The sequence below is a fragment of the Gorilla gorilla genome, chromosome 18 (assembly GCF_029281585.2).
Source record: "Gorilla gorilla gorilla isolate KB3781 chromosome 18, NHGRI_mGorGor1-v2.1_pri, whole genome shotgun sequence".
Classification (NCBI taxonomy): Eukaryota; Metazoa; Chordata; class Mammalia; order Primates; family Hominidae; genus Gorilla; species Gorilla gorilla.
The window spans coordinates 97,171,055-97,197,104 of record NC_073242.2 but is presented as its reverse complement, the minus strand read 5'-3'; the positions used below and the strand labels follow the sequence as shown (position 1 = coordinate 97,197,104).

Here is a 26,050-nt window from a genome sequence, read left to right as displayed (position 1 = left end):
TTTATTAGAGGCGGGGTTTCACCATGCTGGCCAGGCTGGTCTCGAACTCCCAGCCTCAGGCGATACACCTGCCTTGGCCTTCCAAAGTGCTGGGATTACAGGCGTGAGCCACCAGGCCGGCCTTGGAGGTTTTTTGTTTGTCTGTTTGAGACAGTGTTTCGCTTTTGCTGGAGTGCAATGGCGCCATCTCGGTTCACTGAAACCTCTGCCTCCCGGGTTCAAGTGATTCTCCTGCGTCAGCCTCCCAACTAGCCGGGATTACAAGCACCGGCCACCACGCCCAGCTAATTTTTTTGTATTTTTAGTAGAGACGGGGTTTCACTATTTGACCAGGCTGGTCTCAAACTCCTGACCTCAGGTGATCCTCCCGCCTCAGCCTCCCAAAGTGTTGAGATTACCGGCGTGAGCCACCGCGCCAGGCCTGGATCAGGAATTTGATAAGTGAGGGTAGGGACAGAGGCTAGGTAGATGTCCCCCAGAGTGAACAGTGGGTGATGCCCAGAAACTATAGGTCTCAGTTGAGAGAGAGATTTGAAGGGCTGAGGCTGCGAGGTGGGTGGCGAGGGATGCGCCTGCAGAGGTCGGGGTCCGGCCGCATTGGGCAGGGCCTCATGGGCCCGGAGCTAGTAGGATTTTCCTTCAGAAGAGGCGGCTCTACGTGAGCAGGGGCGAGGGCAGGGAGTCCAGTAGGAAGGCCGCTACTGTGGGCGGCCGAAGGTGGCGTGAGGGGCGGGGGGGTCAGGTCGGCGGGCCCGCCGCGGGGGCCCTGGGGGAGGGGTCAGAGGGTGTTAAGCTCGGGGGTCGTCTTGCGGGGCCCAGCGGCTCTGATTCCGTACCCCCTACCCCAAGGGCTGCAGGCTGGCAGTAGGCGTAGTCAGAGGACGCCACCCGAGCCACGCGAGGGAGAAGAGTGGAGATAGACAAGTAAGATGGGCTCTGGGGTTTTCTGATAGAGAAAAAAATAGTAAAGCCAGCTAGATAAATAATCTGAAGCAGTGGAGAAGAAAGTGAAAGAAACGTTAAAAGCAAATAAGTAAACGGCTTGGATAGAGGAACACCCAGGAGGCGAGATAGAGAAAGTTAAAATGAAGGGACTTGGCTAAAGCACCCAGCGCACTGTCCCAAAAAGGCAAGCGAGGCAAGCGGGGCGGGGGAGGGTGGGTGTGGGTGTTCTTCCTGCGGAGGACGCAGCAGCCCCTAGGGAGGGACCGAGAATCCCCAGCTGCCTCCAACAGGAGAGGCTGCGGCTAGAGGGCCCAGGGCTGGGACGGGACCTTCGCGGGGGTCCGGTTCCCAGAGTCGCGGAGAAATGGGATGCAGACGCTGGAAATGGGAAGGAGGTATCCGGGGTTGGTGGGAGGCCCTGGGCAGGTGGCTTCTGCAGTCCTGGGCCGGTCCGGCCTACCCTGCCCCGTCCCTAAGTAACAGAGCGCTTCGTAAGCCCAGGGCGCAGAGCCAGGACACTCCGCGACTCATCTCACGGAGCCCTAAAACAACCCCGAGGTGGAAGTGTGTTTCCCCCATTTTACAAATGTTGCATCTGGGGCTCAGAGAGGGCGGCCTCTCACCCGAGGTCACACAGGAATCGGGCCCGCCCCCAGGCCGTGGAGCCACTAGGAGTGCTCCCGCCCAGGGGTCTTCCCGCCACCAGGGCCCCCGCTCTGGGAGGAGCCGGCCCGAGCCCCTCCCGCTCTCCGCCCCCGAGGGGCGGCCCGGGGGGCGGGCGGAGGAAGTGAGCGCAGCGGGGAGGAATGCGAGCGGGCGGGGCGTGTCGGCCCGGGGCGGCGGGGACAGCGGCGGGCGGCTGGGACGGCGGGTGCGGCGGGGCCGAGCGCGCACGATGCCTCACTTCACCGTGGTGCCGGTGGACGGGCCGCGGCGCGGCGACTATGACAACCTCGAGGGGCTCAGTTGGGTGGACTACGGGGAGCGCGCTGAGCTGGAGGACTCGGACGGTGAGGGCCCGTTCTGAGGGGCCGTGGCGGGGCAGCGGGGCCTGACACCCGGGGCCGCCATCCCGGGCCCGCGCCCGCACCTATCCCGGGACCTTGCGCGCACACGTCGGTGCGGACTCAACTTTTTTTGGTCCGCGCCGCAGCCACTGGCTCCCCGTCCTGCGCGCGCAGACACGATTTTCCTCGGCCCCCGGCGCCCGCGCCCGGCCGCTTTCTCCACCCCAGCTCCTCCCCTGTGGGCCCCGGGCGGGGGCTGCAGACGTGGCCGCCCAGGGAGGCCAGCTGGCCGGGCCGCCCGGCTTGGGGACAGGGCGGAGACCCCATCTCAGGCCCTTCCCGGCCCTTCACCTTCGGTGAATCCCACATCCTCTTCTCGCCTCGGTTCCTCATTTGAGATTCAGCGTCTTTGCCTTTGAGACGACCCGCTCCCCAACTGCCCAAACCCCTCCGTGTGCCTCTCTGAGCCAACCTGCACTCTGGCCAGAGGGTGCCTACTGGGGGGTCTATGGGTAACTGCCCGTGAGTGCGCCGGTGTAGATCTGTAGGGACAGTGGGCCTCAGTGAAGCACTCACATGGAGCCGGACGTGTCTAGGCACTTGAAGTGAGTTAACTCGTTTAATCCTCCAGCATCACACTTGGGATAAGTACTGTTACTCTCATTAGGAAGCAGTGAAGGGAGGGGTGGCGGTTATATAACTTGCCCAGGGGCAGTCAAGCCTGGGTTTGAGATTCCAGCACCTTAACTCTTTAACCTAGGTGCCAGGGCCGGGAGGTAAGCCCCATCTCCCTCCTTCCTCCCAGGTGCCTGCCTCTCTCCACAGCCCTTTCTCTATCTCCTACCCCAGGAGGCCCCCCAGGGGGCTGTTCTTGTTAAGGCCCACCCTTGGAGTGCGAACACGGCTGAGGACATGTGTCTGTGTATGTAGTGGCATATGCATGTGTAATTGTGCTTGTACAAGTGTGTAGCTGTGGGTATCACAGGGTGAAGCCTGGTTCAGGTCAGGGCATTCTCACAGCCCGTTTCCTGCAGGGTTGACAGTGATGAGGTTGGTGATTTGACTGATGACAAATGCCTGTGATATCTGTGACCGATCATGATGGAGATGTGTAGGAAGTGTGTGGTTGACACGTGTCAGGTGACGTTGTCTGGACCTCTGATCCGTCTGTGATGACACGACTGAGATGATCCATGCCCGATGTGAATGATGGCTATGTGTGTGTATCACTTGACTGCCATGTGCAGAGGTAGCACAGGACAGTGGCATGGGCTGCTGGATATTGCAGAGGTTTTACAGGCTTGACAGCTGTGTGAGTGCCCCAGCCTCCATGCCCTTGTCTGCCCCTAGCTTGATTCAAGTGGTCAAAGCAAAAGCCAGCATTCCTGCTTCCCTAACCCTGGGAGGACCTCTCTCCCCAGAGGGTAGACTGGGCTGCATCCCCAGGATCAGCCTGGACCAGTGGGCAGGCAGAGCTGAGCCTAGCTGCTGGCCCCACCTTGGCCACGCCTTGGCCCCTACAGGGTGACTGGAGGGACCTGGAGCTACATTGGCTGAGTCCTGCTAGATCCCCGCAAGCTAGGCCAGCTCCTCCCACTGCCTCCCTTCCTCTTTCTCCTCCTCTTACTCCTTTTCAGCCAGACCTTGGCTGTCTACAGGATGGGGGACACCCTGAGCCCCGGTGAGTGATTTTGATCCTTGGTGGGGACTGCAAAGGGTCAGAGGGCACAAAGCACAGTGAGCCTCAGCTCCATCTCCTGCCCCTTCCCCAGCTCAGTGCCCACACCTCTGCTCTGGGAGGCCTAGATGGGCTTGCTCATCCAGCCCACCTTGGCCTGTGGGCAGGGGGTAGGGAGGTGCTGGAGGGGGCACCTCAGGCAGATGTCCGTGTACACAGGGATCAGGAGGGACACCTGGATCCCCATCTGCCACTGGTGTTGCTGGTGGGAACACAGTTGTGTAGCTCACAGGCAGTCCCTAGGCCTAGGCCATATTCAGATTTACTGGGGATCTCAGGTGGTGTCTGAGCAGCTTCGGCCTGGCAGGCATGTCCAGACCTGCCCTGGAATTTTTGGAATGGCTGAGGCCAGAACAGGAGGTCTGAAGCCGAGGGCAGTACAGACATCCAGGCACTGCTTAGACCCTTACATTCCCACAAGCCCTTGGGAGCTTTGGGGGAACTCCGAGGAGTGCCCACTGGGCGTCTGGCACTAACTGTCCCTTTTCTAGTGCATCTGGGCAGTTGGAAAAACAAGTGTTACAATCTCCACTTCATAGAAGAGGAAACCAAGGCCGCACAGGGAGTAAGCATGTCTCCCTGGGTCACACGGGGGAAGGGCTGGGAATCCAAGCCAGTATGCCGCAGTCTGAATGCCCAGAGGCCTAGGTATGCGTACCCTGGCCAAATTGCAGCACTCTTCTCTATTTTTAAAGATTCTGCTGCATAGATGGACTGGAGTCTGTAGTAGGAACGGAACCTGCAGCTCAGCCCCTACAGGGCTCTGATGGACCCTGGGACCCAGATGTGGCCTTCTCCCTGGGTGACCTTGCCTCTGAACATCTTTGAGCTTCACTCTCCTTGTCCCTAAAAGGTAGTAAATGCTCTCTACTGGAATGTTGCTGTGAGAACTAGAGACAACTTTTGGAAGGGCCCCGAGCCATCCTAGAGTGATGGCTGAAGGGACAAGGGATAGGCTAGGTCTTAGAGGACCATTTACAGGCATTTGTGGGGAGCTGCTGTGTGCTCAGCTGTATATTTTCTGGAGAGCAATACAGTCTACCCAGAAAGACCAGGCAACAGTGATGGGGCAGGCTGCAGTACATGAGTTTAGAATAAATTATAATTGATTTCCAGCCTACTTCCACAAAAGAATCAGAAGAAATAGCCAACAAAAGTGTCTCCCCTAGTGATTGTTACTCTCAGGAAGATTGAAAACCATGCAGAGGAAGGGGGCAAGCACTCAGATGAGACAGATGGTGACTTTATCTAAAGAGTAAATTTAGCTTGGAGATTCCTGGCAGCCAAAGCAGAAAGAGAAGTAAGACGAGCTGTATAACTGGCATTTTCTGACAAAATGAAGCACCTGATTTATCAAAGGGAGACACTTTTTTTGTCACAAAAATCCAAAAGTAATTTTCAAAGGCTTTTCACTAAAGAGCCATTAATGTCATTAATGTAAGAGGCAGAGTGTTACTGGGTTTTCAGATTTTTCTTGGGACTCCTTCTGATCCTGAACAAGCATGGAGGGTACAGCAGATATCATAGAGTGTCCGACATGACCCCGCCTGGCTTTAACATGACACGGTGGACTGTCTTGACCTCTGGCTGCCTTTGTCCACTGTGCCATTGGCATTGACCTATCTGAATGTGGGACTGAGCTGCTTGGCTCACTTAGCTAGTCCAGGTTGCTGGGTGTAGCAGGTGTGCCACTTTCACATGCTGTGGGAAGGAAGAACTGACTTTGCCCCAGAAACTGTCATGGGCACACTTGATTTGTTAGTTTCCTTGGGGGATAAAGAATCCACAGCACAGCACCTGCTGAGTGGTTGTTGGCTCAGAGAAAGCAATTGAAGCCTCATGCTGATAGCAAGAGATGTATCAGATACAAGAGGATGCCTCAATCAGCATTCTCAGCTGCAGTCAAGAAAAATGAATTGTGGCCTATGTAAACAGAAAAGGTTGGCGGGCGTGGCCAGTGCATGGCCCAATCACACCACTAGCCTGGGCTGGTGGTGACAGTTCTGTTGCCATCTCCATCACTGGACACCATGCCAGTCCTTCTCATGTCAGAACTGCATACTGCTGCCATCCAACACCAAGATGTGTGCTTTCCATTTGCTGTGAGGCCTTGAGCCACGGCCGGGGCTGCGAGGGTAGCTGGGGTGGAGGGAACACTCAGCACCTAGAAAACGAGTGCTTGGCGTTCTGCTTGGTGGGAAGCTGGGAATGGCACCCACCGAGACTCATAAGGGACAAGAGTTGGAAAACAGGGAAGAGTGAATGATAGGAGGCCAGAAAAAACAGTCGAGCTTTGGGAGTTGAGGCAGGCTTATTAAAAAGGAGCATTTCACTCCTTTTGGCGAGATTTCTCGGAGCTGGGGCACTGGCTCATCAGCCTAGGGCTGTAGGCGGAGGTTAGTCTGGGGCAAGCGGCGGGATCTGCGGGCAAGGGGGCCATTGTGCTGCTCCTGCCAGCAGTCCCAGCTCCCATTTTTCTCCCTGCTCAGTCCGACACCCACCCGTCCGACTTTCTTAGGCAACCCTAGAAGGCTCCTGGAATCCACTTCCGCTCTCCACGGCCTGGGGCTTGCCCCACCTCCCGGCATGCCCCGGGCTGCCCTGCAGGACGCCCCCCCGCGCAGTGCATGGTGGGGTAGCCAGCCGGCCACCTTTGGGCCATGGCAGCCGAAGGTGCTCTGTGCGGTTTCGTCTATCTGGAGGGCACTGCCTGGGCGGTCCCTGAGGACACCGAACCCTTGGCATCCTGCACATTGGGTACTCCGGAAAGACCGGGAAAGGGACTGGGGTGTGGAGGGGATCTGGGGGGCGGGTCAAATGCTGGCCCCGCCCCTCTGCAGGCCCCGTCCCTCAGTGTCCATACGTGCTGTGTGGCGCCCTCACCTGGATTCCCTTCACTGGAGGGAATGATGTCCCAGGTTTTGGTCACTGGCCTCTCTCTGGCTGTCTCTGGCCCTTCAAGAGCATTGGCATGGTGCGATGTGAAAACTGAATTGCAACCTGGTGACACTGCAGCTCCAAAGTGCTCCACAGAAATGATTTGGGGACTGGCTTTCTGGGAAGGGGCCCAGGCTGGGGGGCTCAGGAAGCAGGCCCTGATTGTCCCTCTCTCTTCACAGGACATGGCAACCACAGAGAGAGCAGCCCTTTTCTTTCCCCCTTGGAGGCTTCCAGAGGAAGTGACTACTATGACAGGAACCTGGCACTGTTTGAGGTAGCTGAGGAGCCATTTTGGGCCACAGGTTTGGCACACAGAGGCTTTAGCTAAGCAGGCAGGCTGGACACGTGGGCCTCCTCTGTCTTGCTCTTCCTCTCATCTCCTCTTGTGTTCCTGGTTCTCATGGCAGCCTGGCTGCAGTTCCCTTGGCCCTTTCAACTGAAACTGCCTTTCCAGAGGCCACTCACAATCCCACCCCCATTGCTACCTCCAGGGTGGTTCACCTCTGACTTCCTTACAACCCCTCAGCAAGGAAATGCCCGCTTAGGATTTCCCAACTCAGGATTTCTCCTCTTCCCTCCACTCCTGGTTCTTCTCCAAGTCCATGGTTCTTCACTCTCCCATGGATTCTTCCTTGTCTTTCTTGGTTGACCCTTCCAGGTCTGTCCCTCTCTAGTTCCCTGAGTCCTGGTCTATTTGCAGCTTTAGGGGATACGTCTCTGGAAAGATTCCCAAATATCTGCCTCTGTACTTGAGTTTTATCTTCTTCAGACTCAAGCTGAGCAGTGAGATCTGGATTTAAGACGTAGTTTAAGCTCCTAAACTCTGACCCATGCATTCAGCCACTGCATGGCTGAGTAATGGAGACTCCTTAATCTCCCTTTTTTTTCTCTTTTTTCATTTTGAGATGGAGTCTCACTCTGTCGCCCCAGGCTGGAGTGCAGTGATGCGATCTCAGCTCATTGCAACCTCTGCCTCCCAAGCTCAGCGATTCTCCTGCCTCAGCCTCCCGAGTAGCTGAGATTACAGGTGCCCACCACATGCCTGGCTAATTTTTGTGTTTTTAGAGATGGGATTTCACCGTGTTGGCCAGGCTGGTCTTGAACTCCTGACTTCTAGTGATCCTCCTGCTCGGCCTCTCAAAGTGCTGGAATTACCGCTGTGAGCCACCACATCTGGCCGAGGCTCCTTAATCTCCACATGCCCCCAAGGGCCCTCGTCTTCCTTTCTCACACCAAAGCAACTTCTCCCTGTGTGTAGGTCAGAAGGGAGCTGACAGAGAGGGAAAAGCTAAATGTGGGCAGGAGGCAGGTAGAAGCACAGCCTCGAGAAGGCTGCAGGAGCAGGGATCATCGCCTAGACCCCGGTGGGGCTGGGGGGCCTGAGCTCTGGGAGGCCTCCTGACCTGGGAAAGCAGCAAGGTTCTGCGGTGAAGGCCTTGGCCCAGCCCTGCCTGAGGATGGGCTGGAGGATCAGGATCCCATCTCTGCGATTGATGTGGGTACTTGCAGGACTGGGGTCAGGGGAAGACCATCCAGGGAGATCAGGGTTTGGGCAGACAAGAGAGACTTCACTTGTCCCAGACATCACTCTTTTGCCCTCTTTGGTTCCCTGAGGTGACTAGGGTGGCTTTTTTGTGGGGAGGGTAGGCGTGAGTCCTAGAGGTGCAGCCATAGCCGGGAGGTGGCTGGGCAGAGCAGGCAGGATGAAGTATGCCATTGCCCCCCTGCCAGCCGTGTTCTTCCCTGCCCTCTCTCCCCTGAGGCAGGTGGTTTTCACAAATGGGCTGGCAGTGATTGTAGCCATGGTGGGGTAGAGAGAAGCAGCCGCGGGGCTGGGCCTTTGAGTGCCACGTGCTGGGGTGTGGTGTGCACACCTGTCCAGCTGGATGGCTTGGACTTCCCCAGGTAGGAACTGGGATCAGGCCCAGGCCTGTCTCAGGGCTTGGAACAGGGCCAGGGACCAGGCAGCTGGCTCCACACAGCTGGCACCCACCTGGCCCAATGCCATCTTGCCCTGTGGCTCTGTTTGCAGGAAGAGCTGGACATCCGCCCAAAGGTATCGTCTCTTCTGGGAAAGCTCGTCAGCTACACCAACCTCACCCAGGGCGCCAAAGAGCATGAGGAGGCTGAGAGTGGGGAGGGCATCCGCCGGAGGGCAGCCGAGGTGAGCTGGTTGGGGCGGCAGAGGGGCCACACCTGGGAAGACAGACACAGCACCATGGAATTGGCTGTTTCCCCACATGGTGGTGAGCACACCGGGGGAAGTGGGTGCCAAGCATAGTGAGCAGGGAGGATGGGCACTGAATGCCTTGGCTCAGGAGGCTTTAAGAAGTGAGCTAATGAGAATCCCCCTGGGGGGCAGAGGGCCAGGGAGCCCCTCAGGAATGACAGCGGGAGACACAGCTGCCTGTACTCAGCCTTTACTGTGTGCGAGGTACCACACCAGGCCTGGGTTCTCATATGTCATCTGTACAACAAAACCAAGAGGCAGGTGCTTACTATCATCCCCATTTTTCAGATAAGGAAATAGTGTCAGGGACATTAAGGAACTTGTCTAAGGTGACTGAGCTAGACAAGATCAATGTGTAATGCTGGGAGATGGATTCGTAGATTTTATGAGAGACAGATTTGTGGGATATGTAACTATGCAAAATGCCAGATCAGTGACATTGTGTGAGGCTGGCTAAGAGTGTTGCCCTTGGAGCCAGGAACCAGGTTGTCTCTCGGAGGTCATGCAATCCAGAGCAAGTCACAAACCCTCCTGCTGCTCGCAGTGTTGGCCCAAGGCTCTATTGGCAGAACCCTCCAACAACCCCCTGGGTTCCTTGAGTGCCAGGGTCAGGGGACATGTATATGTGATCGGAGCCTGATGCTGCCTTGTGGGGCTTTCCTGTCCCACTTTTTGGTCACTAATCCAGTTCTCTGGCCCTTCAGCCCTCTTCTCTTTGGGGTGACTGTTACCTCTTTGCCTAGCTCCTCTGTGTCATTGCGGCTCAGTGTAGCTGAGGGCTGGGGATTTTTCTACATTTTTCATTTGGAGGCTAGGGACCCTCCCTCTCCACACACTGAGGTTTGGGAAGCAGTGGTGTTTTAAGAGGAGCTGACGTCTGGCACTGGCTGTAGTATTCTCAGAGGTCGGCACAAGCAGAAGGCGCTCCTGGCTGGGATAAGCCAGGCCTGCAGCCTCACACCTGGTCGTGAGATTTGGGCCTTTCTGGGGTGGGGCCAGCAGAGAAGGTAGACCCCACTGAAGCGCATCTCTCACCTTGCCCTTCAGGGAGGCAAACCAGCCCACATTTCAGAGAGGGCAGCTGATACCTTGAGGTCGCACAGACCTGACCCTGACCCTGTGCAGCCAGGTGTGACTAGATAGCAGAGAACCCTAACTGTGTCTGGCCATGTCTGTCCAGCACTGCAGGGGTGTCTCAACCTCTGAGAGTGCTCTGCCCACAGTGGGTGACAGGATCCTTAGGTCAGAGCCTCATCCTTGTCCCTTCAGGCCAAGCCAGGGAGCTGGTGGCGGGGAGTGAAGAGGCCCCTGAGAACGGCTAGTGCACATCTCAGCAGGAATGTGGGAGGGATGCCTGGGCCAGAGAGAGCCCATCATCCCTTGGCCCAATGGGGAACCCGTGAGGATGCTTAGCTTAGCTATCCAGCTTACCTGGCCCCAGGGTAAGGATGGGAGAGGGTGACTGGGTGTCCTAGCTGCAGTAGTTTTTTCATGGAAGAAGGAGGAGCTGGGTCAAGTCTTTAAGGGGTCAGTAGGAAGTTAGGGATCTGGGGCTGCTGAGCTGTGGTCCTCACCCAGGGCAGGCCCGAGCAGAGGCCTCGGAAAAGGAAGGCTTGAAGCAGGAAGGGTGGGCCTCCGACCAGACCATGCCAAGACCCAAAGCAGCCTCTCCCCAGCAGCTGCTCCAGCTCCAGCACCGGCCTGATGACCTTCTGAGGCTGCCAGAGGTTATTTGGGGATGCAGAAAGCATTTCCGGCCCGCCCTGCCCTTTCCCACACTGTCCTTTTCTTAGAGTGACTCAGCCTGGGATGGGGGTGGGACTGGGAGCTCTTGCTGTCGCTATTCTATGGGTGGCATCCTCTGAGAAGGGCTCAGACAAAGCCCAGATGAGGGGGATCTGTCCCCTGCACTGCTCCACGCAGGACAGGTTGAGGAGCCATTTGTTTTTGCTGAGGCTCTTCTGAAGTCCTTTAGGTCGCTCACAGGTCTTGCCCCAGGCCAGGACCCTTCAGGAGGGGCATTAAGGAACTTGTCTAAGGTGACTCAGCTAGACAAGATCACGGCCATGGAGTTCTCTTCTCCCTAGCTTCAGGGCAGCACGGGCACTGTCTCGTGGGTCTTCCCTGTCCCCTCTCCCCGAATGATTTTCACTAATCTAGTCCTTTGGATCAGTGAGGAGGCTTTGCTGGGGCTCCAGTGGAAGCTGTCAGGGCCACACTGCGGAGGCTGCACTCTTGGGGGCTCAGTGCCTCAAAAAGATGTCAGCCAGCCTCTGTGCTCTCAGCCTCTGCCCTGGCCTCCTGGCTGGCCCCTACTCTGCCCTGAGTTGAAAAAGCCTGCCTGAATTTGCATATTAGATCTTCCTCACCTGCCCTACAGCCTGAGCACTTTCTCTGTAGGATTTTCCCAACAGGATGTCCCAGGGGCTTCCAAAGCACCACTCACTGGGTTCAGAAGCACCTTTTGGGTACCTGCAGGGCCTGCTGGTGATAGAACCATAAACAAGCCAAGCCTGCCCTAATATAGTAACAAAATATACAAGCACATTCTGTTACCATGACCTGTAGTGACCACTGTGATAGGGAGTATCAGATGCCAAAGGAATGCGAGAGGGAGAACCAACTCCACCTGAGGCAACCTTCGGACATCTTCCTGAGAGAGGTAACAGTTTCACTGAAGAGGAGTTTGCCAGGCCGTGAGGCAGGGCCGACTCTCCCAGGCAGAGTCCAGCACATTCTCAGGTTCGCAGAATCTGAGGGACCCATGTGGTCAGGGGCTGGAGCTAATAAGAGAGGTGATGGGACACATCTGGTGGCCCGAGCCAAGGAGTTGGACGGCACACTGGATTACAAGACAACACAGAGGGTTTTCAGCATGGGTGATGAGATTAGACTTGCTTTCAGAGACCTACTATAGCAGCAGAGTGGGCTGGAGTGTGGAGAGGTTGACAGGCTCAGGAGGGTACCACCCAGGTGCCCCAGGTTCAAGGGACTAAGGCTGGGACAAGGCAGGCTGATCTCAGGGCAGCAGGGAGACAGACTGGGTAGGAGTTAGTGTCTACCGGGACTAGAGTTGGGGGTTGAGAGGGAGGGCCAGGGATGACTTCTGGGACTTTGGCTTGGGTGACTTAGGGCCTGCTGGGTGAGAAGGTGGAGATCTGAGACAAACCTCTCTTTCTAGAAGTTTAACAGAAGAGAGGAAGGGAAGGAGGCAGTACCTTGAGAGAGAGTTAAGGTTCCAAAGCTCAATGTGGGTTTTTAAAAAGAATCAGGTTTTACACCTTCCCAGACTCAACTGTCTTGGTATATGAAAGTCAATAGAGACGTCCTAGCTGTCACCCCTACTCTCTGTGTTCCCTGGGGCCCCACTGGGGGAGGGGGCCTGCTGAGTGACTAGGGCTGACCCTCCATGGTGCATCCCTCTGATGCTCTACTCGCCCCCTCCCTTTGTGTTCGCATAGGCACCCAGCATGGGCACCCTCATGGGGGTGTACCTGCCCTGCCTGCAGAATATCTTTGGGGTTATCCTCTTCCTGCGGCTGACCTGGATGGTGGGCACAGCAGGTGTGCTACAGGCCCTCCTCATCGTCCTTATCTGCTGCTGTTGTGTGAGTGTCCTAGCGTGGGAGGGTTGGGCTGGGCATGGGCCACGGCTGTCCCCACAGAGCCCACCCAGCTGAGCCGCTCACCCAGGCCCTCCTTCCCACAGACCCTGCTGACGGCCATCTCCATGAGTGCCATCGCCACCAACGGTGTGGTTCCAGGTCAGTGAGCGCCACCCAAGGCCTGGTGGAAGAGAAAAGGACCCAGTATCTGCCTTGACCTACCTGGGAACCCCCATAGCACACCCCTGCCCCAAGCAGTTCTGTAGTGGGCTCCCAATCCCTGATGCCAGGACAGTGCCCACGTAGGAGCTTTCCTGCTTGACAGAGTTGGAGAGTGCCATTGTGGTTTTTGTTAATATAAAAGCAATACCAAAAAAAAAAAAAGGGCAATGTATGTTTACTGTAAGAGGGTTTGAAAGTGCAAAAAAAGGCCAGGCGCGGTGGCTCACGCCTGTAATCCCAGCACTTTGGGAGGCCGAGGTGGGTGGATCACGAGGTCAGGAGATCGAGACCATCCTGGCCAACTCGGTGAAACCCCATCTCTACTAGAAATACAAAAAATTAGCCGGGCGTGGTGGCGGGCGCCTGTAGTCCCAGCTACTCGGGAGGCTGAGGCAGGAGAATGGCGTGAACCTGGCAGGCAGAGCTTGTGGTGAGCCGAGATTGCACCACTGCACTCCAGCCTGGGCGACAGAGTGAGACTCCGTCGCAAAAAAAAAAAAAAATTAGCCAGGCATGGTGGTGGGCACTTGTAATCCCAGCTACTTGGGAGGCTGAGGCAGAGAATAGCTTGAACCCAGGAGGCAGAGGTTGCAGTAGTGAGCCAAGATCATGCCACCGCACTCCAGCTTGGGTGACAGAGCAAGACTCCATCTCAAAAATAAATAAATAAATAATAAAAAAGTGCAGAAAGGTGTAGAATGGAAAATTAAAAGCACCCATAATCCCACCATCCTGAAATCACTACTGTTCGCCTTTTGGTATATATAAGTCTTAGGGTCTTATGAAGTATTGCACACGCACACTCTGTTTATATAAATTGTATATATATATGTGTGTGTGTGTGTGTTTGTGTGTATTTCCCAAAAGTATATGTGTGTATATATACATATGCATTTATGTGTATATGTTTACGTGTGTATGTGTGTATGTTTCCCAAGTGTTGAAAACAGTTTTTTGATTTTGGTTTTTTGGGTTTTTTTTTGAGACAGAGTCTTGCTCTGTCACCCAGGCTGGAGTGCAGTGGCATGATCTCAGCTCACTGCAACCTCCACTTCCCAGGTTTAAGCAATTCTAAGTGATTCTCATGCCTCAGCCTCCTGAGTAGCTGGGATTACAGGCGACCACCACATTTTTGTATTTTTAGTAGAGACGAGGTTTCACCATGTTGGCCAGGATGTTTCGAACTCTTGACCTTAACTGATCCACCCACCTCTGCCTCTCAAAGTGCTGGGATTACAGGTGTGAGCCACTGCACCCTGCCAAAAATGGTTTTTTGAAAACAGGATTCTCCATGGTACACCATAACCTAATTAATGTGATTATTCTCCTGCCTGTGGGTTCCACTTTTTCACCATTGTATACATTGTTGTCATGAACGTCCTTGAACATGAATCTTTGTTCATGCCCCAGCAGTTCCCTTAGGAGAGGGTCCTGGAGGTGGATTACGGCATGAAAAAGATTGACTTTTCGTTTATTTATTTATTTATTTATTTTGAGACGGAGTGTGTCGCCCAGGCCGGAGTGCAGTGGCACGATCTCAGCTCACTGCAATCTCCACCTCCCAGGTTCAAGCGATTCTCCTGCCTCAGCCTCCCGAGTAGCTGGGATTACAGACATGCGCCACCATGCTCAGCTAATTTTTGTATTCTTAGTAGAGATGGGGTTTCACCATGTTGGCTAGGCTGGTCTCAAACTCCTGACCTCAAGTCATCTGCCTGCCTCAGCCTCCCAAAGTGCTGGGATTACAGGCGTGAGCCACTGTGCCCAGCTGACATTTTTTTTTTTGAGACGGAGTCTCACTCTGTCGCCCAGGCTGGAGTGAAGTGGCATGATCTCGGCTCACTGCACCCTCTGCCTCCCAGGTTCAAACGATTCTCCTGCCTCAGCCTCCTGAGTAGCTGGGACTACAGGTGCACATCGCCACGCCTGGCTAATTTTGTATTTTAGTAGAGACGGGGTTTCATCGTGTTGCCCAGGCTGGTCGCGAACTCCTGAGCTCAGGCAGTCCGCCCATCTCAGCCTCCCAAAATGCTGGGATTACAGGTGTGGGCCACTGCACCCGGCCTTTTTTAAAAAATGTATATTTTTATCATTTCCTTTTTTTAGTAGAGACGGGGTCTCGCCATGTTGCCCAGACTGGTCTGGAACTCCTGAGCTCAAGCAATCCACTCACCCCAGCCTCCCAAAATGCTGGGATTACAGGCATGAGCCACCACGCCCAGCCAAGATTGACTCTTTGAAAGAATTTCTTGATCCCTGTTCCCAGATTTTCACCAGAGACATTGTCTCAGCAGCAGATACAACCAGCAACATGAGATGACTCTTGTCCCCCCGTGCTTGTCACCCTGGGGCCTGGTCATGACTCTCTGAGTCTTTTAAGGGTGTTAGACTTTGATAGAAGCACAGATTCAGGGCAGGAGCTGTGGACACTCACCTGGTGGCAGGCACTGTGCGGGGCCTTAGGGCCAAAAGGCTGGATGAGACAGTCCCTCCTCTGGTCTGGAGGAGTCAGACTAACAAAGGCACAGGCCTCAGGAGGGTGAGGTGGGCTGAGATAGGACACACCCAGCCAGAGGAGGCTGTGGGCTGTGCACAGGGCATTGGAGGACGGTGGCCAGTCAGCCACTACTGCAGACTAGAGCTGCTCCCGCAAAGCAGTCATTTCCACGGGCCATGCTGGACATTCGAGTCAGATGGGGATAGGATCGAATGTCAGCCTAGATGCTTACCCACCGTGCAGCCGTGGGTAGGTCTCCCAGCCCCTCTACTCATCCATAAACAGGAAAAGCAGTCCCTGTCCCTCTGGGCGGTTGTGCAGGCTTGTCACAGGGAGACCCCTTGAAGAAGAACCAGCCTTGACCTGTGCACACTTTCATTTCTCTGCTGTAGCTGGCGGCTCCTATTTCATGATCTCTCGTTCACTGGGGCCAGAATTTGGAGGTGCTGTGGGCCTGTGCTTCTACCTGGGAACGACATTCGCAGCAGCCATGTACATCCTGGGGGCCATCGAGATCTTGCTGGTGAGTCAGGCTGAGCCCTGGCCAACTCTGGCCATGTCCAAACAGTCTCTTTGGACTCCAAACAGAAGGCTCAGGCTGTTCATCCCCACACGTCTGGCCAAGGCCTGGGTATTATAAAGTAGGAAGCCTCTTCGAGAGACAAAGACCTTTGCTCAGGCTGGTCTTCCTTTCACCTCCATGCCAGTTTGGGCCAGGCAAGGAAGAGGCCTGGCTGTCTTCACCTCGGCCCTGGATGTTCCGTCCACCTGGGCACCATTGCAGCCATGGCAAGGGTTCCAGGAACTGTTGTATTTAGCTCAGTGACAGATCTTGGTGGTGATGTAGGCTTCCTTCTGGGCTTGTGTGGGCTCTGGCCAGCTCTGTGTCCTCCGGGGCTCCGTGCCAGGGCACTTCAGATCCACCTTCTCCTTGTCCTTCAATCAGGGTAAGCAGCCACAGAACCCTGCTGGAGGTCGGTGCTCCCTCCACGAGCCCCATGGGAGCTCTGTCAGCCTCAGCTTCTCATTCCCCAGTGAACTGCCGTACCAGTGGGAGAAGAGGCAAGGAGCTGCGGGAGGCATGGGGTGACAGGTGCCCGCCCCTGGGGATCCAGAGGGTAGGAGATACCTGGAGGGACTGCCTGGCTGTTCTTGTCTCCAGGTCCTCTACCTGCAGCAGGACCCTGCACCTGAATCTTCTGATTTGGGGGGGCTTTGGTTTGTTTTCATTTCTCATATCCCTTCTACATTTGTTATGTGGGATTTGTCCCTTCTCCTGTTATCTATTCAGCCATGTCATTATATCTGTATGGACTTCTGGATATTTACTTTATTCTTTGGGTTGTAATCCAATACTATCATTATTTATTTTCTTGCTCAAACTGTTCCACTTTGGCTATTTAACGATTCAGGTTGGCATCTATGTTTGGATCCTTTTTGTTTGCTTGTTTTTAAGTAACAGCTTCATTAACATATAATTTACATACCATGCAATTCCCATACCAATTTATATACCATTGAAAGTGTACAATTCAATGTTTTATAGTATATTCACAGAGTTGCGCAGTCAATTCTAGAACATTTTCATCATCCCAAGAACCCCTGTTAGCAGTCACTCTCCATTCCCTGCCAGCCCTGGCAACCAGGAATCTGCTTTCTGCTTTGGGATTTGCCTATTCTGGGCATCTCATATAAACAGAATCGTATAATATGTGGCCTTTTGTGACTGGCTTCTTTTAGGTACTCTTATTTTTTTTATTTTTATTTATTTATTTATTTATTTTGAGATGGAGTCTCACTCTGTCTCCCAAGCTGGAGTGCAGTGGCATGATCACAGCTCACTGCAATTTCTGCCTCCTGGGTTCAAGTGATTCTCCTGCCTCAGCCTCCCGAGTAGCTGGGATTACAGGCTCATGCCACCACGCCCAGCTAATTTTTTGTATTTTAGTAGAGATGAGGTTTCACCAAGTTGCCTGGGGTTGTCTCGAACTCTTGAGCTCAGGCAGTCGGCCTCCCAGAGTGCTGGGATTATAGGCGTGAGCCATTGCGCCCGGCCTATTCATTTATTTTTTTGAGACAAGGTCTCACTCTGTCACCCAGACTGGAGTGCCGTGGTGTGATCTCTACTCACTGCAACCACCACCTCCGAGACTGAAGTGATTCTCCTGCCTCAGCCTCCCGAGTAGCTGGGATTACAGGCGTGTGCCACTACCACCAGTTTTTGCACCACTAATTTTTGTATTTTTAGTAGAGATGAGGTTTCACCATGTTGGCCAGGCTGGTCTCAAATTCCTGACCTCAAGTGATCCACCACCTCAGCCTCCCAAAGTGCTGGGATTACAGGTGTGAGCCACGGCGCTGGCCTATTTTTTTTTTTTTTTTGAGATGGAGTCCCCCTCTGTCACCCAGGCTGGAGTGCAGTGGTGCGATCTCTGCTCACTGCAACCTCTGCTTCCTGGATTCAGGCGATCCTCCTGCCTCAGCCTCCAGTTGCTGGGATTACAGGCACGTGCCACCACGCCCGGCTAATTTTTAGTAAAGATGGCGTTTCCCCATGTTGGCCAGGCTAGTCATGATCTCCTGACCTCAAGTGATCCCCCTACCTCAGCCTCCCAAAGTGCTGGGATTACAGGCGTGAGCCACTGCGCCCGGCCTCTTTTAGGTACTCGTAAAAAGAAAACCAAAACGACAAATTTCACTTTCCAAATAAGAAATAAAACCCTCCTTATCCATCTTCTTGTTTCAGACCTACATTGCCCCACCAGCTGCCATTTTTTACCCATCGGGTGCTCATGACACGTCGAATGCCACTTTGAACAATATGCGTGTGTATGGGACCATTTTCCTGACCTTCATGACCCTGGTGGTGTTTGTGGGGGTCAAGTATGTGAACAAATTTGCCTCGCTCTTCCTGGCCTGTGTGATCATCTCCATCCTCTCCATCTATGCTGGGGGCATAAAGTCTATATTTGACCCTCCCGTGTTTCCGTAAGTAACCCAGGAATTTATCTGGGCATTGCATGGACATCCCTCCCATGTAGCCAGCCTTTGATGCCCCAGATCCCAGAGACTGCAGGGTGGGCACAGGCAGGGGCTTTGACCTGAGCAGGTGCCGGTGCTTCTGTCCCTCACAGGGTATGCATGCTGGGCAACAGGACCCTGTCCCGGGACCAGTTTGACATCTGTGCCAAGACAGCTGTAGTGGACAATGAGACAGTGGCCACCCAGCTATGGAGTTTCTTCTGCCACAGCCCCAACCTTACGACCGACTCCTGTGACCCCTACTTCATGCTCAACAATGTGACCGAGATCCCTGGCATCCCCGGGGCAGCTGCTGGTGTGCTCCAGGGTGGGTCCTCCCTCCCGTCGTCTTGCTCTTGAGCCCACAGGCTGAGCAGGGGCACAGAGCACAGAGCTGTCCTTGTGTGGCCAGCTTGGGAACGGGGGCAGGACTGGCCGCCTTCCCAGCCCCCCAGTGTCCTCCCAGCCTGGCTCCTGGCAGTGGAGTTTGGAGTGAGTGGAGCCTGTCTGGCCAGCGTCCAAGGCCTGCAGCAGCCTGTCTTCCCCAGCCACCAGCCCCTGACACTGCCTGGGGATGTTCCCACAGGATCCATGAAGGCCTCTGTGGAAGGCGGGCAGTGGCGGGCTCTGGGTGATGGTGGTTCAGCCACCTTTGTCTGTCGACTTCTAGCTGGGCAGCTCCTTCTCTGTGGTCAGGGTAGCCCTGTGGCTGACGCTGCTGTCATTGGGCTGAAGCTGTCCCCCGAGTCTCCAAAGTTGCCCTGCATCTGCGCCTCTGGCTAGGCTGCCCCAAACTACCTGGGGTAGTGGGGGGCAGCTGTGGTGGTGACATAGCTACCCCTGCAGAAAACCTGTGGAGCGCCTACCTGGAGAAGGGTGACATCGTGGAGAAGCATGGGCTGCCCTCCGCAGATGCCCCGAGCCTGAAGGAGAGCCTGCCTCTGTACGTGGTCGCCGACATCGCCACATCCTTCACCGTGCTGGTCGGCATCTTCTTCCCTTCTGTAACAGGTGAGCCCTGCCTGCCTACCCACCCAGCCCTGTGCCCGATCCCGGGGAGCCCCTGAGGGAGTCTCATCTGTTTTTGGAGGCATCATGGCTGGCTCAAACCGCTCTGGGGACCTTCGTGACGCCCAGAAGTCTATCCCTGTGGGGACCATTCTGGCCATCATTACAACTTCCCTCGTGTGTATCCTTTCCCAGGCCTGGGGCAGGTGGGGCAGAGGACGGGAAGCGCTTGGCCTGTGTACGTCGCCAGGTCGCATGCACAGACACCCCACACACTCATATATAGCTCCCCTTCTCATGCACACGTGCACATACACACCACGAGACTCCCAGCTGTAGGTGTCCTGGCGGTCTGGCTGGGGTGGGGGCACGTGGTACTATTCAGGGACAGTGGGGTGGCAGAGGCCAAGTTTTCCTTGACGCCGCCGCAGACTTCAGCAGTGTGGTTCTCTTTGGCGCCTGCATTGAGGGTGTGGTTCTCCGGGACAAGTGAGTGAGCTGGGCCCCCCTCTTTAGCAGCGGCTGGGCTTTGGCCTTCCCTCACACCAGCTCCCAACCCCGTGGGTGGTCCTAAGCCTGCTGGCTGCCTTTGGTGGTCTGTGCCATCCTTCCGGACCCCTGACATCCCTTACTCTGGTGGCCCCTGCAGGTATGGCGATGGTGTCAGCAGGAACTTGGTGGTGGGCACACTGGCCTGGCCTTCACCCTGGGTCATCGTCATTGGCTCCTTCTTTTCAACGTGTGGCGCTGGCCTCCAGAGCCTCACAGGGGCACCACGCCTATTGCAGGCCATTGCCAAGGACAACATCATCCCCTTCCTCCGGGTGAGCCCCTCTGCACTCCCCCATGGCCTGGCTGCTCCCAGGCCCTCGCCCGGCTGGGGAGAGAGATAGGGAACACAGATGCAGCACGTCCTGCCCTTATTGGCCCCCGGGGCCAGGCAGCCATCCATGAGGAGCTACTGAGAAGAGCCCTGGGCCTGGCACTCCCCTGGGCCTGGAGCTGCCTGGACCCAGAATCTTCATGGCCTGTTTAGGGCTCATCCAAAGGAGAGAGGCCTGGTGAGGTGGAATCAGGGAGACTGGTGACACCCATAGGGATAGACACAGGGGTGGCCTGAGCCCCCGAGGCGGGCCCTGGGGGTGAGGGAGGCCAGGCTGGGGTCTGGGGCCCAAGGTGTGGAATGGGGGTGACAGGACCCAGCTTCCTTCCTGGTGCACACAGGTGTTTGGCCACGGGAAGGTGAATGGTGAACCCACATGGGCACTCCTCCTGACGGCGCTCATCGCCGAGCTGGGCATCCTCATCGCCTCCCTCGACATGGTGGCCCCCATCTTATCCATGTGAGCTGGGGCCGGGCAGGGCAGGGGGATGGTCTGGGAAAGGCTCCCTGAACCCCAGCACCTCCCCGTGGCTGCGTCTGGTGTTGGGGGTCCAGCTGGGAGATGTGGCAGGCTGCATGGGGAGATGTGGCCTGACAGGGCTCAGCCCACCCCTGCATTTAGGAGCAAGCCTGGCACCTATGCCAAAGCTATAAGGTGACCAATGTGTCCACACCTCCCTGAGGCCCCCAGAGCAGGTGGCCGGCAGACCTTCCCACTGGACAGGGCAACCACCGCGTCCCTCATGCCTCCATGAAGCCACTGCTGCCCCTTCCTTCTGTTGGTTTGTTTTTTGTTTTTGTTTTTTTTTTTGAGACAGAGTCTTGCTCTGTCACCCAGGCTGGAGTGCAATGGCATGATCTTGGCTCACTGCAATCTCTGCCTCCTGGGTTCAAGCAATTCTCCTGCCTCAGCCTCCTCTGAGTAGCTGGGATTACAGAAATGCACCACCACGCCCAGCTAATTTTTTGTATTTTTAGTAGAGATGGCGTTTTACCATCTTGGCCAGGCTGGTGTCGAACTCCTGACGTCAGATGATCCACCTGGCTCGGCCTCCCAAAGTGCTGGGATTATAGGCGTGAGCCACCATGCCCAACCCATCCATTTTCAAAGTCATTTGCTTTTAACATTCTGGAATCAGCCAGGCAAATCTGCGTGCCAGTGCCTTGCAGGGAGTGGCCAGCATGTGGTGACTCCCAGGGACCCCGAGGCAGCGCTTGTTTGGTTGACTCTGTCCAGGCTGGGGTCCTCGCCCACCCTGCTCCGTGGCTGACGCTCCTTATTGCTTGTGCGGTTATGAAAGGCCTCCCCTTCCCTGCCCACTCAGCCTGCAGACTTGACAGGGGCCCTGTCCCCCTGAGCAGGCTCCATCCCAGCTACAGCCAGGCCTGCTGGAGCCAGCACCCTCTTGTCCACCCCCCCACACCCCTTCCTCTCACCCAAGAGCACACCTGAAACTTTTGCCACAGCCATCTTGGGTGGTGACCCCCCTTGTGCCCAAATCAGAGGCTACATCTCAGCCTTTATCTCGGGCCTCCTGCTGGGATCCCCTGCCCCCTGGCATGCCCTGTGTGGGTCCTCCTGCCTTCCTGCGCACCCGTCCTCGGGTGCCTTCCTGGAGGGCTCATGCAGCTGGCCCTGCCCATGCGTGGGACTCCCACGCCCACCGCAGTGACTCTTAAGTATCTCTGACTGGTTGCATTCAAATGGTCCGGCTTATCTTCCATCCTCCCCTTCATGCATGGCAGCCTCTCATCCAGCTGGTCACCCAGGCCAGAGGCCTGAATGTGGCCTAGAGTCTCCAGGCACTGAGCTCTTCCTGCTGCCCCTGCACCACCCTCTTCAGCTCTGCCCCGTTACTCCCCTTCCTACCTCCTCCAACAGCAAACCCTTGCCCATCCTCTGCGATCTGGCTCCGAGGACTCCTCCACAGTAGTCTCATTGCCTCAGGCCATGGAAGTGGCAGCAATGAGGTTGAGAAGACCTGGCTGAGCCATGCAGGGCAAGGCCGGGCCACGCCCCGTTTCTGGGCCAGGCCCAGCCTGACATCAGGTCCCCAGCTGCCAAGGAGGCTGCTCTTCGCCAACCGCCCTCTGTGCCGCAGGTTCTTTCTGATGTGCTACCTGTTCGTGAACCTCGCCTGTGCGGTGCAGACACTCCTGAGGACTCCCAACTGGCGGCCCCGGTTCAAGTACTATCACTGGTGAGACATGCCTCTGACATGGGAGGCCCTGGGGAGGCCAGGAGCCTCATTCTGGGTGAGGCTTGGGCTTCCTGGGTAGGGAGCTCTTGAAACACTGTGGGGAGGGAGATTATAGGGCTGGGGAGGACTGGACCTAGGTCTTACACCCAGTGACCTGACCACCCACCTGGGACCTCCCACCCGGGATCTGACAGGGCTACCAGGGCATGGGCCAGGCTGTGGCCAGGGGCCCTCCTGGTCCTGCCCTGACTCTGCCCTCCCCTCTCGTCCAGGGCGCTGTCCTTCCTGGGCATGAGTCTCTGCCTGGCCCTTATGTTTGTCTCCTCCTGGTACTATGCCCTGGTGGCCATGCTCATCGCCGGCATGATCTACAAATACATCGAGTACCAAGGGTGAGTGAGCACTGCCACCTGGCCTCTGCCAGCTGAGGGGGCCCGGCCGAGCAGGCAGGGTGGTCTGGCATTGGGGTGGGCAGGGAGCTGGGCCACCATGGGTGCCAGGACTGGGGACTGTAACTCAGGACCCCTGGGTGGTCTTGAGGGGCAGAACCCCTCCACCTCGCATCCACATAGACAGAACCCCCTGGGCGGCACCAGGGGCTCACCAGCTGTGGTGGACTCTGCAGGGCTGAGAAGGAGTGGGGTGACGGGATCCGAGGCCTGTCCCTGAGCGCTGCCCGCTACGCACTGTTGCGGCTGGAGGAGGGGCCTCCTCACACCAAGAACTGGCGGTGAGTTCCCGCCAGACCCTCGCCAGGGTGCAGAGGTTCTTAGGGGTCGCTGTCGGGGTCAGAGGGTCGAGAGGTGCCATCTCCCCATCCTGGGGCTGCCCGGGGCACCCTCCTGGGCCATGCTACCCAAACCTGCAGGGACCAGGACCCGAGAAGGGAAGAAGAGGAGGGGCTCCCTAGAACGGCCGGCCCTGGTCTCAGGCTCCCCGCACCCGGCCACTGCAGGCCACAGCTGCTGGTGCTGCTGAAGCTGGACGAGGACCTGCACGTGAAGTACCCGCGGCTCCTCACCTTCGCCTCCCAGCTCAAGGCTGGCAAGGGCCTGACCATTGTTGGTTCTGTCATCCAGGGGAGCTTCTTGGAGAGCTATGGCGAGGCTCAGGCCGCCGAGCAGGTACTTGCTTTGGGGAGGGAGAGCTGAGCCAGACTACAGGGGTCTAGACTGCAGCTGGCACGGAGGGGAGGGCCCAGTCTTGGCCAGGGTGGCCAGCCAGGCAGCCAGCTCTGCTGCCACCTGAGAGCTGGCACAAGGGGGAGCCAGCAGTCCCATCTTGAAAACTTGGCCTCTGGGTAGGCAGCTTGTTGCCCCCAGGCCCTCCTCCACCCAAAAGTCGTTTTGTTCCCGAGGGGCCTTGGGAGGGCGCCCAGAGGCAGGAAGCTGATGGCCTCCCATTGGCCCTGGGTGTGTTCCCCACAGACCATCAAGAACATGATGGAAATTGAGAAGGTGAAGGGCTTCTGCCAGGTGGTGGTGGCCAGCAAGGTGCGGGAAGGGCTGGCCCACCTCATCCAGTCCTGCGGCCTGGGAGGCATGCGGCATAACTCCGTGGTGCTGGGCTGGCCCTACGGCTGGCGACAGAGCGAGGACCCCCGTGCCTGGAAGACCTTCATTGGTGTGTGAAGGCCTGGGGCCTGGGCTGGGCCTGGTGGGCAGGGGTGAAGTGAGGTGGCAGTGCACGGAGGGCCACAGACTGGTGGTCAGCCGTGCTCCTCCTCCCCAGACACCGTGCGCTGCACTACGGCTGCCCACCTGGCCCTGCTCGTGCCCAAGAACATCGCCTTCTACCCCAGCAACCACGAGCGCTACCTGGAGGGCCACATAGACGTGTGGTGGATCGTGCACGATGGTGGCATGCTCATGCTTCTGCCCTTCCTGCTGCGCCAGCATAAGGTAGGCCAGGGGGTGGGTGCAGGTGAGAGGGGCTAGGCCCTTGGAGGAGCGGCTGGGACCAAACCGCCCACCTGGTCCCTTGCCTCAGGTCTGGAGGAAGTGCCGGATGCGCATCTTCACAGTGGCCCAGATGGATGACAACAGCATCCAGATGAAGAAGGACCTGGCTGTCTTTCTGTACCATCTGCGCCTTGAGGCCGAGGTGGAGGTGGTGGAGATGGTGAGCCCCCTGCCCTGCCCTGGCCCCGTGGATACCATGTCCCGTGCAGCTGGGTCCTCACGGCCAACCCTGTCGCCAGCATAACAGTGACATCTCTGCATACACCTACGAGCGGACGCTGATGATGGAGCAGCGGTCGCAGATGCTGCGGCAGATGAGACTGACCAAGACTGAGCGGGAGCGAGAAGTCAGTGCCCTTTGTGGTTCACGCCAGGGCGGGTGGCAGGGTCAGGCCTTTGGAGACCGCATCGGTGGGTGCGGAGGAATCAGAATGACTCACCGCAGCCCTACCCAAGCTAGTGCTCATTTCCCGGAGGCAAGGTGGTCACATTGGGCCAGACAGGCCCCATCCCCCTTTTCCTATGGGACCAAGGCTATCTCCTGCAATTGTCCCCAGGCCCAGCTGGTCAAGGATCGGCACTCGGCCCTGCGGCTGGAGAGCCTGTACTCAGACGAGGAAGATGAGTCTGCAGTGGGGGCTGACAAGATCCAGATGACGTGGACCAGGGACAAGTACATGACTGAGACCTGGGACCCCAGCCATGCCCCTGACAATTTCCGGGAGCTGGTGCACATTAAGCCGTGAGTGCAGCAAAAACAGCCCCAGCGGCACTGGAATCTAGGGGTGGAGGTGGGATGGGGCAGACAAGTAGTGTTAGATGGGCCAGGGGTGGGGACCCTCCTTGCAGGATGGCTCATGGCGACCTGTGACTGGCTACACTACGTGTAGGGACCAATCCAATGTGCGGCGCATGCACACTGCTGTGAAGCTCAATGAAGTCATTGTCACGCGCTCCCACGACGCCCGCCTGGTTCTCCTAAACATGCCTGGCCCACCCAGGAACAGTGAGGGCGACGAGAACTGTATCCTTTTGTGGAGAGGCAGGCAGTTGGGAGGTGGATAGCATGGGAGGTCAAGCCAGCGGCTCCTCTCCTGGGCACCCCTGCGTGGGCATGGCCCAGGCGGCCCGGGTTGCCCATTGATTCTGTTGTTGTCTCCTTGACTTGAGGCCCTGCAGACATGGAGTTCCTCGAGGTGCTCACCGAGGGCCTTGAGCGGGTGCTGTTGGTGCGCGGTGGTGGCCGTGAAGTCATCACCATCTACTCGTGAGCCCAGTGTCATCTTGTGGCCTGGAGTCGAGGTCTTGGCCAGGACATAACAAGCTGTGGTCTGGGGTAACAGCCTCTTCCCAGCACCCACCTGCCAGCCCTGCTTGCCTGGCCCTGTCCTGGACCCAGCTTTGCTAGGTCTCCTTGGAAACCAGGCCTGGGCCTCAAAATAGAGATGGATCCCAGGTCTTGTGGGACCCTGGGATGTTTGGGGACTTTACTATCTAGCACCCCAGTAGGCCTGTCCTGGCCAGAGAAGACTGGTAGGGGCCGAGTGGGGTTTGAAGGCAGCCGGCCCGGCCCAGCCCAGGAGCGCTATTTATTGCATATTTATTGTTTGGATGTCACCATCAGAGACGAAGGGAAGGGTAGCCAGGGAGGGAGTCCAGCCCAGCTGCCTGCAGGAAGATCTGGCTCAGTCTACTATGGGCAGGGCCCCCCACCAAGCTGAGCCGAATGGAGACAGCCGAGCTGAGGCCTGACTTTTTCAATAAAACATTGTGTACTTCTGGGCCTCCTGCT

At 56.7% G+C, this 26,050-nt stretch overlaps 1 protein-coding gene across 12 annotated transcripts; it reads left to right on the top strand.

Annotated features, from left to right (window-relative positions):
* The first annotated feature begins 843 nt into the window (after positions 1–843).
* On the top strand, positions 844–26,042 carry SLC12A4 (solute carrier family 12 member 4). Of its 12 annotated transcripts, none has more exons than XM_055366208.2 (26): positions 1,826–1,955; positions 4,386–4,543; positions 6,810–6,904; positions 8,663–8,794; positions 11,429–11,522; positions 12,322–12,468; positions 12,570–12,624; positions 15,577–15,707; positions 17,931–18,172; positions 18,319–18,533; positions 19,052–19,216; positions 19,296–19,394; positions 19,645–19,702; positions 19,863–20,037; positions 20,438–20,556; positions 22,199–22,297; positions 22,570–22,689; positions 22,923–23,027; positions 23,253–23,421; positions 23,725–23,920; positions 24,029–24,198; positions 24,287–24,418; positions 24,498–24,605; positions 24,816–25,000; positions 25,149–25,282; positions 25,438–26,042. In XM_055366208.2, the coding sequence occupies exons 3-26, from the start codon at positions 6,813–6,815 to the stop codon at positions 25,527–25,529; spliced, it is 3,234 nt and encodes a 1,077-aa protein (XP_055222183.1). In that variant the 5' UTR covers positions 1,826–1,955; positions 4,386–4,543; positions 6,810–6,812; the 3' UTR covers positions 25,530–26,042. The 12 variants fall into 12 exon arrangements, with proteins under 12 accessions (XP_055222184.1, XP_063556377.1, XP_018867556.1 ...); XM_063700308.1 differs by lacking the exon at positions 1,826–1,955 and adding an exon at positions 2,024–2,557; XM_055366207.2 differs by lacking the exon at positions 1,826–1,955 and adding an exon at positions 3,658–4,255.
* The last annotated feature ends 8 nt before the right edge of the window (positions 26,043–26,050 follow it).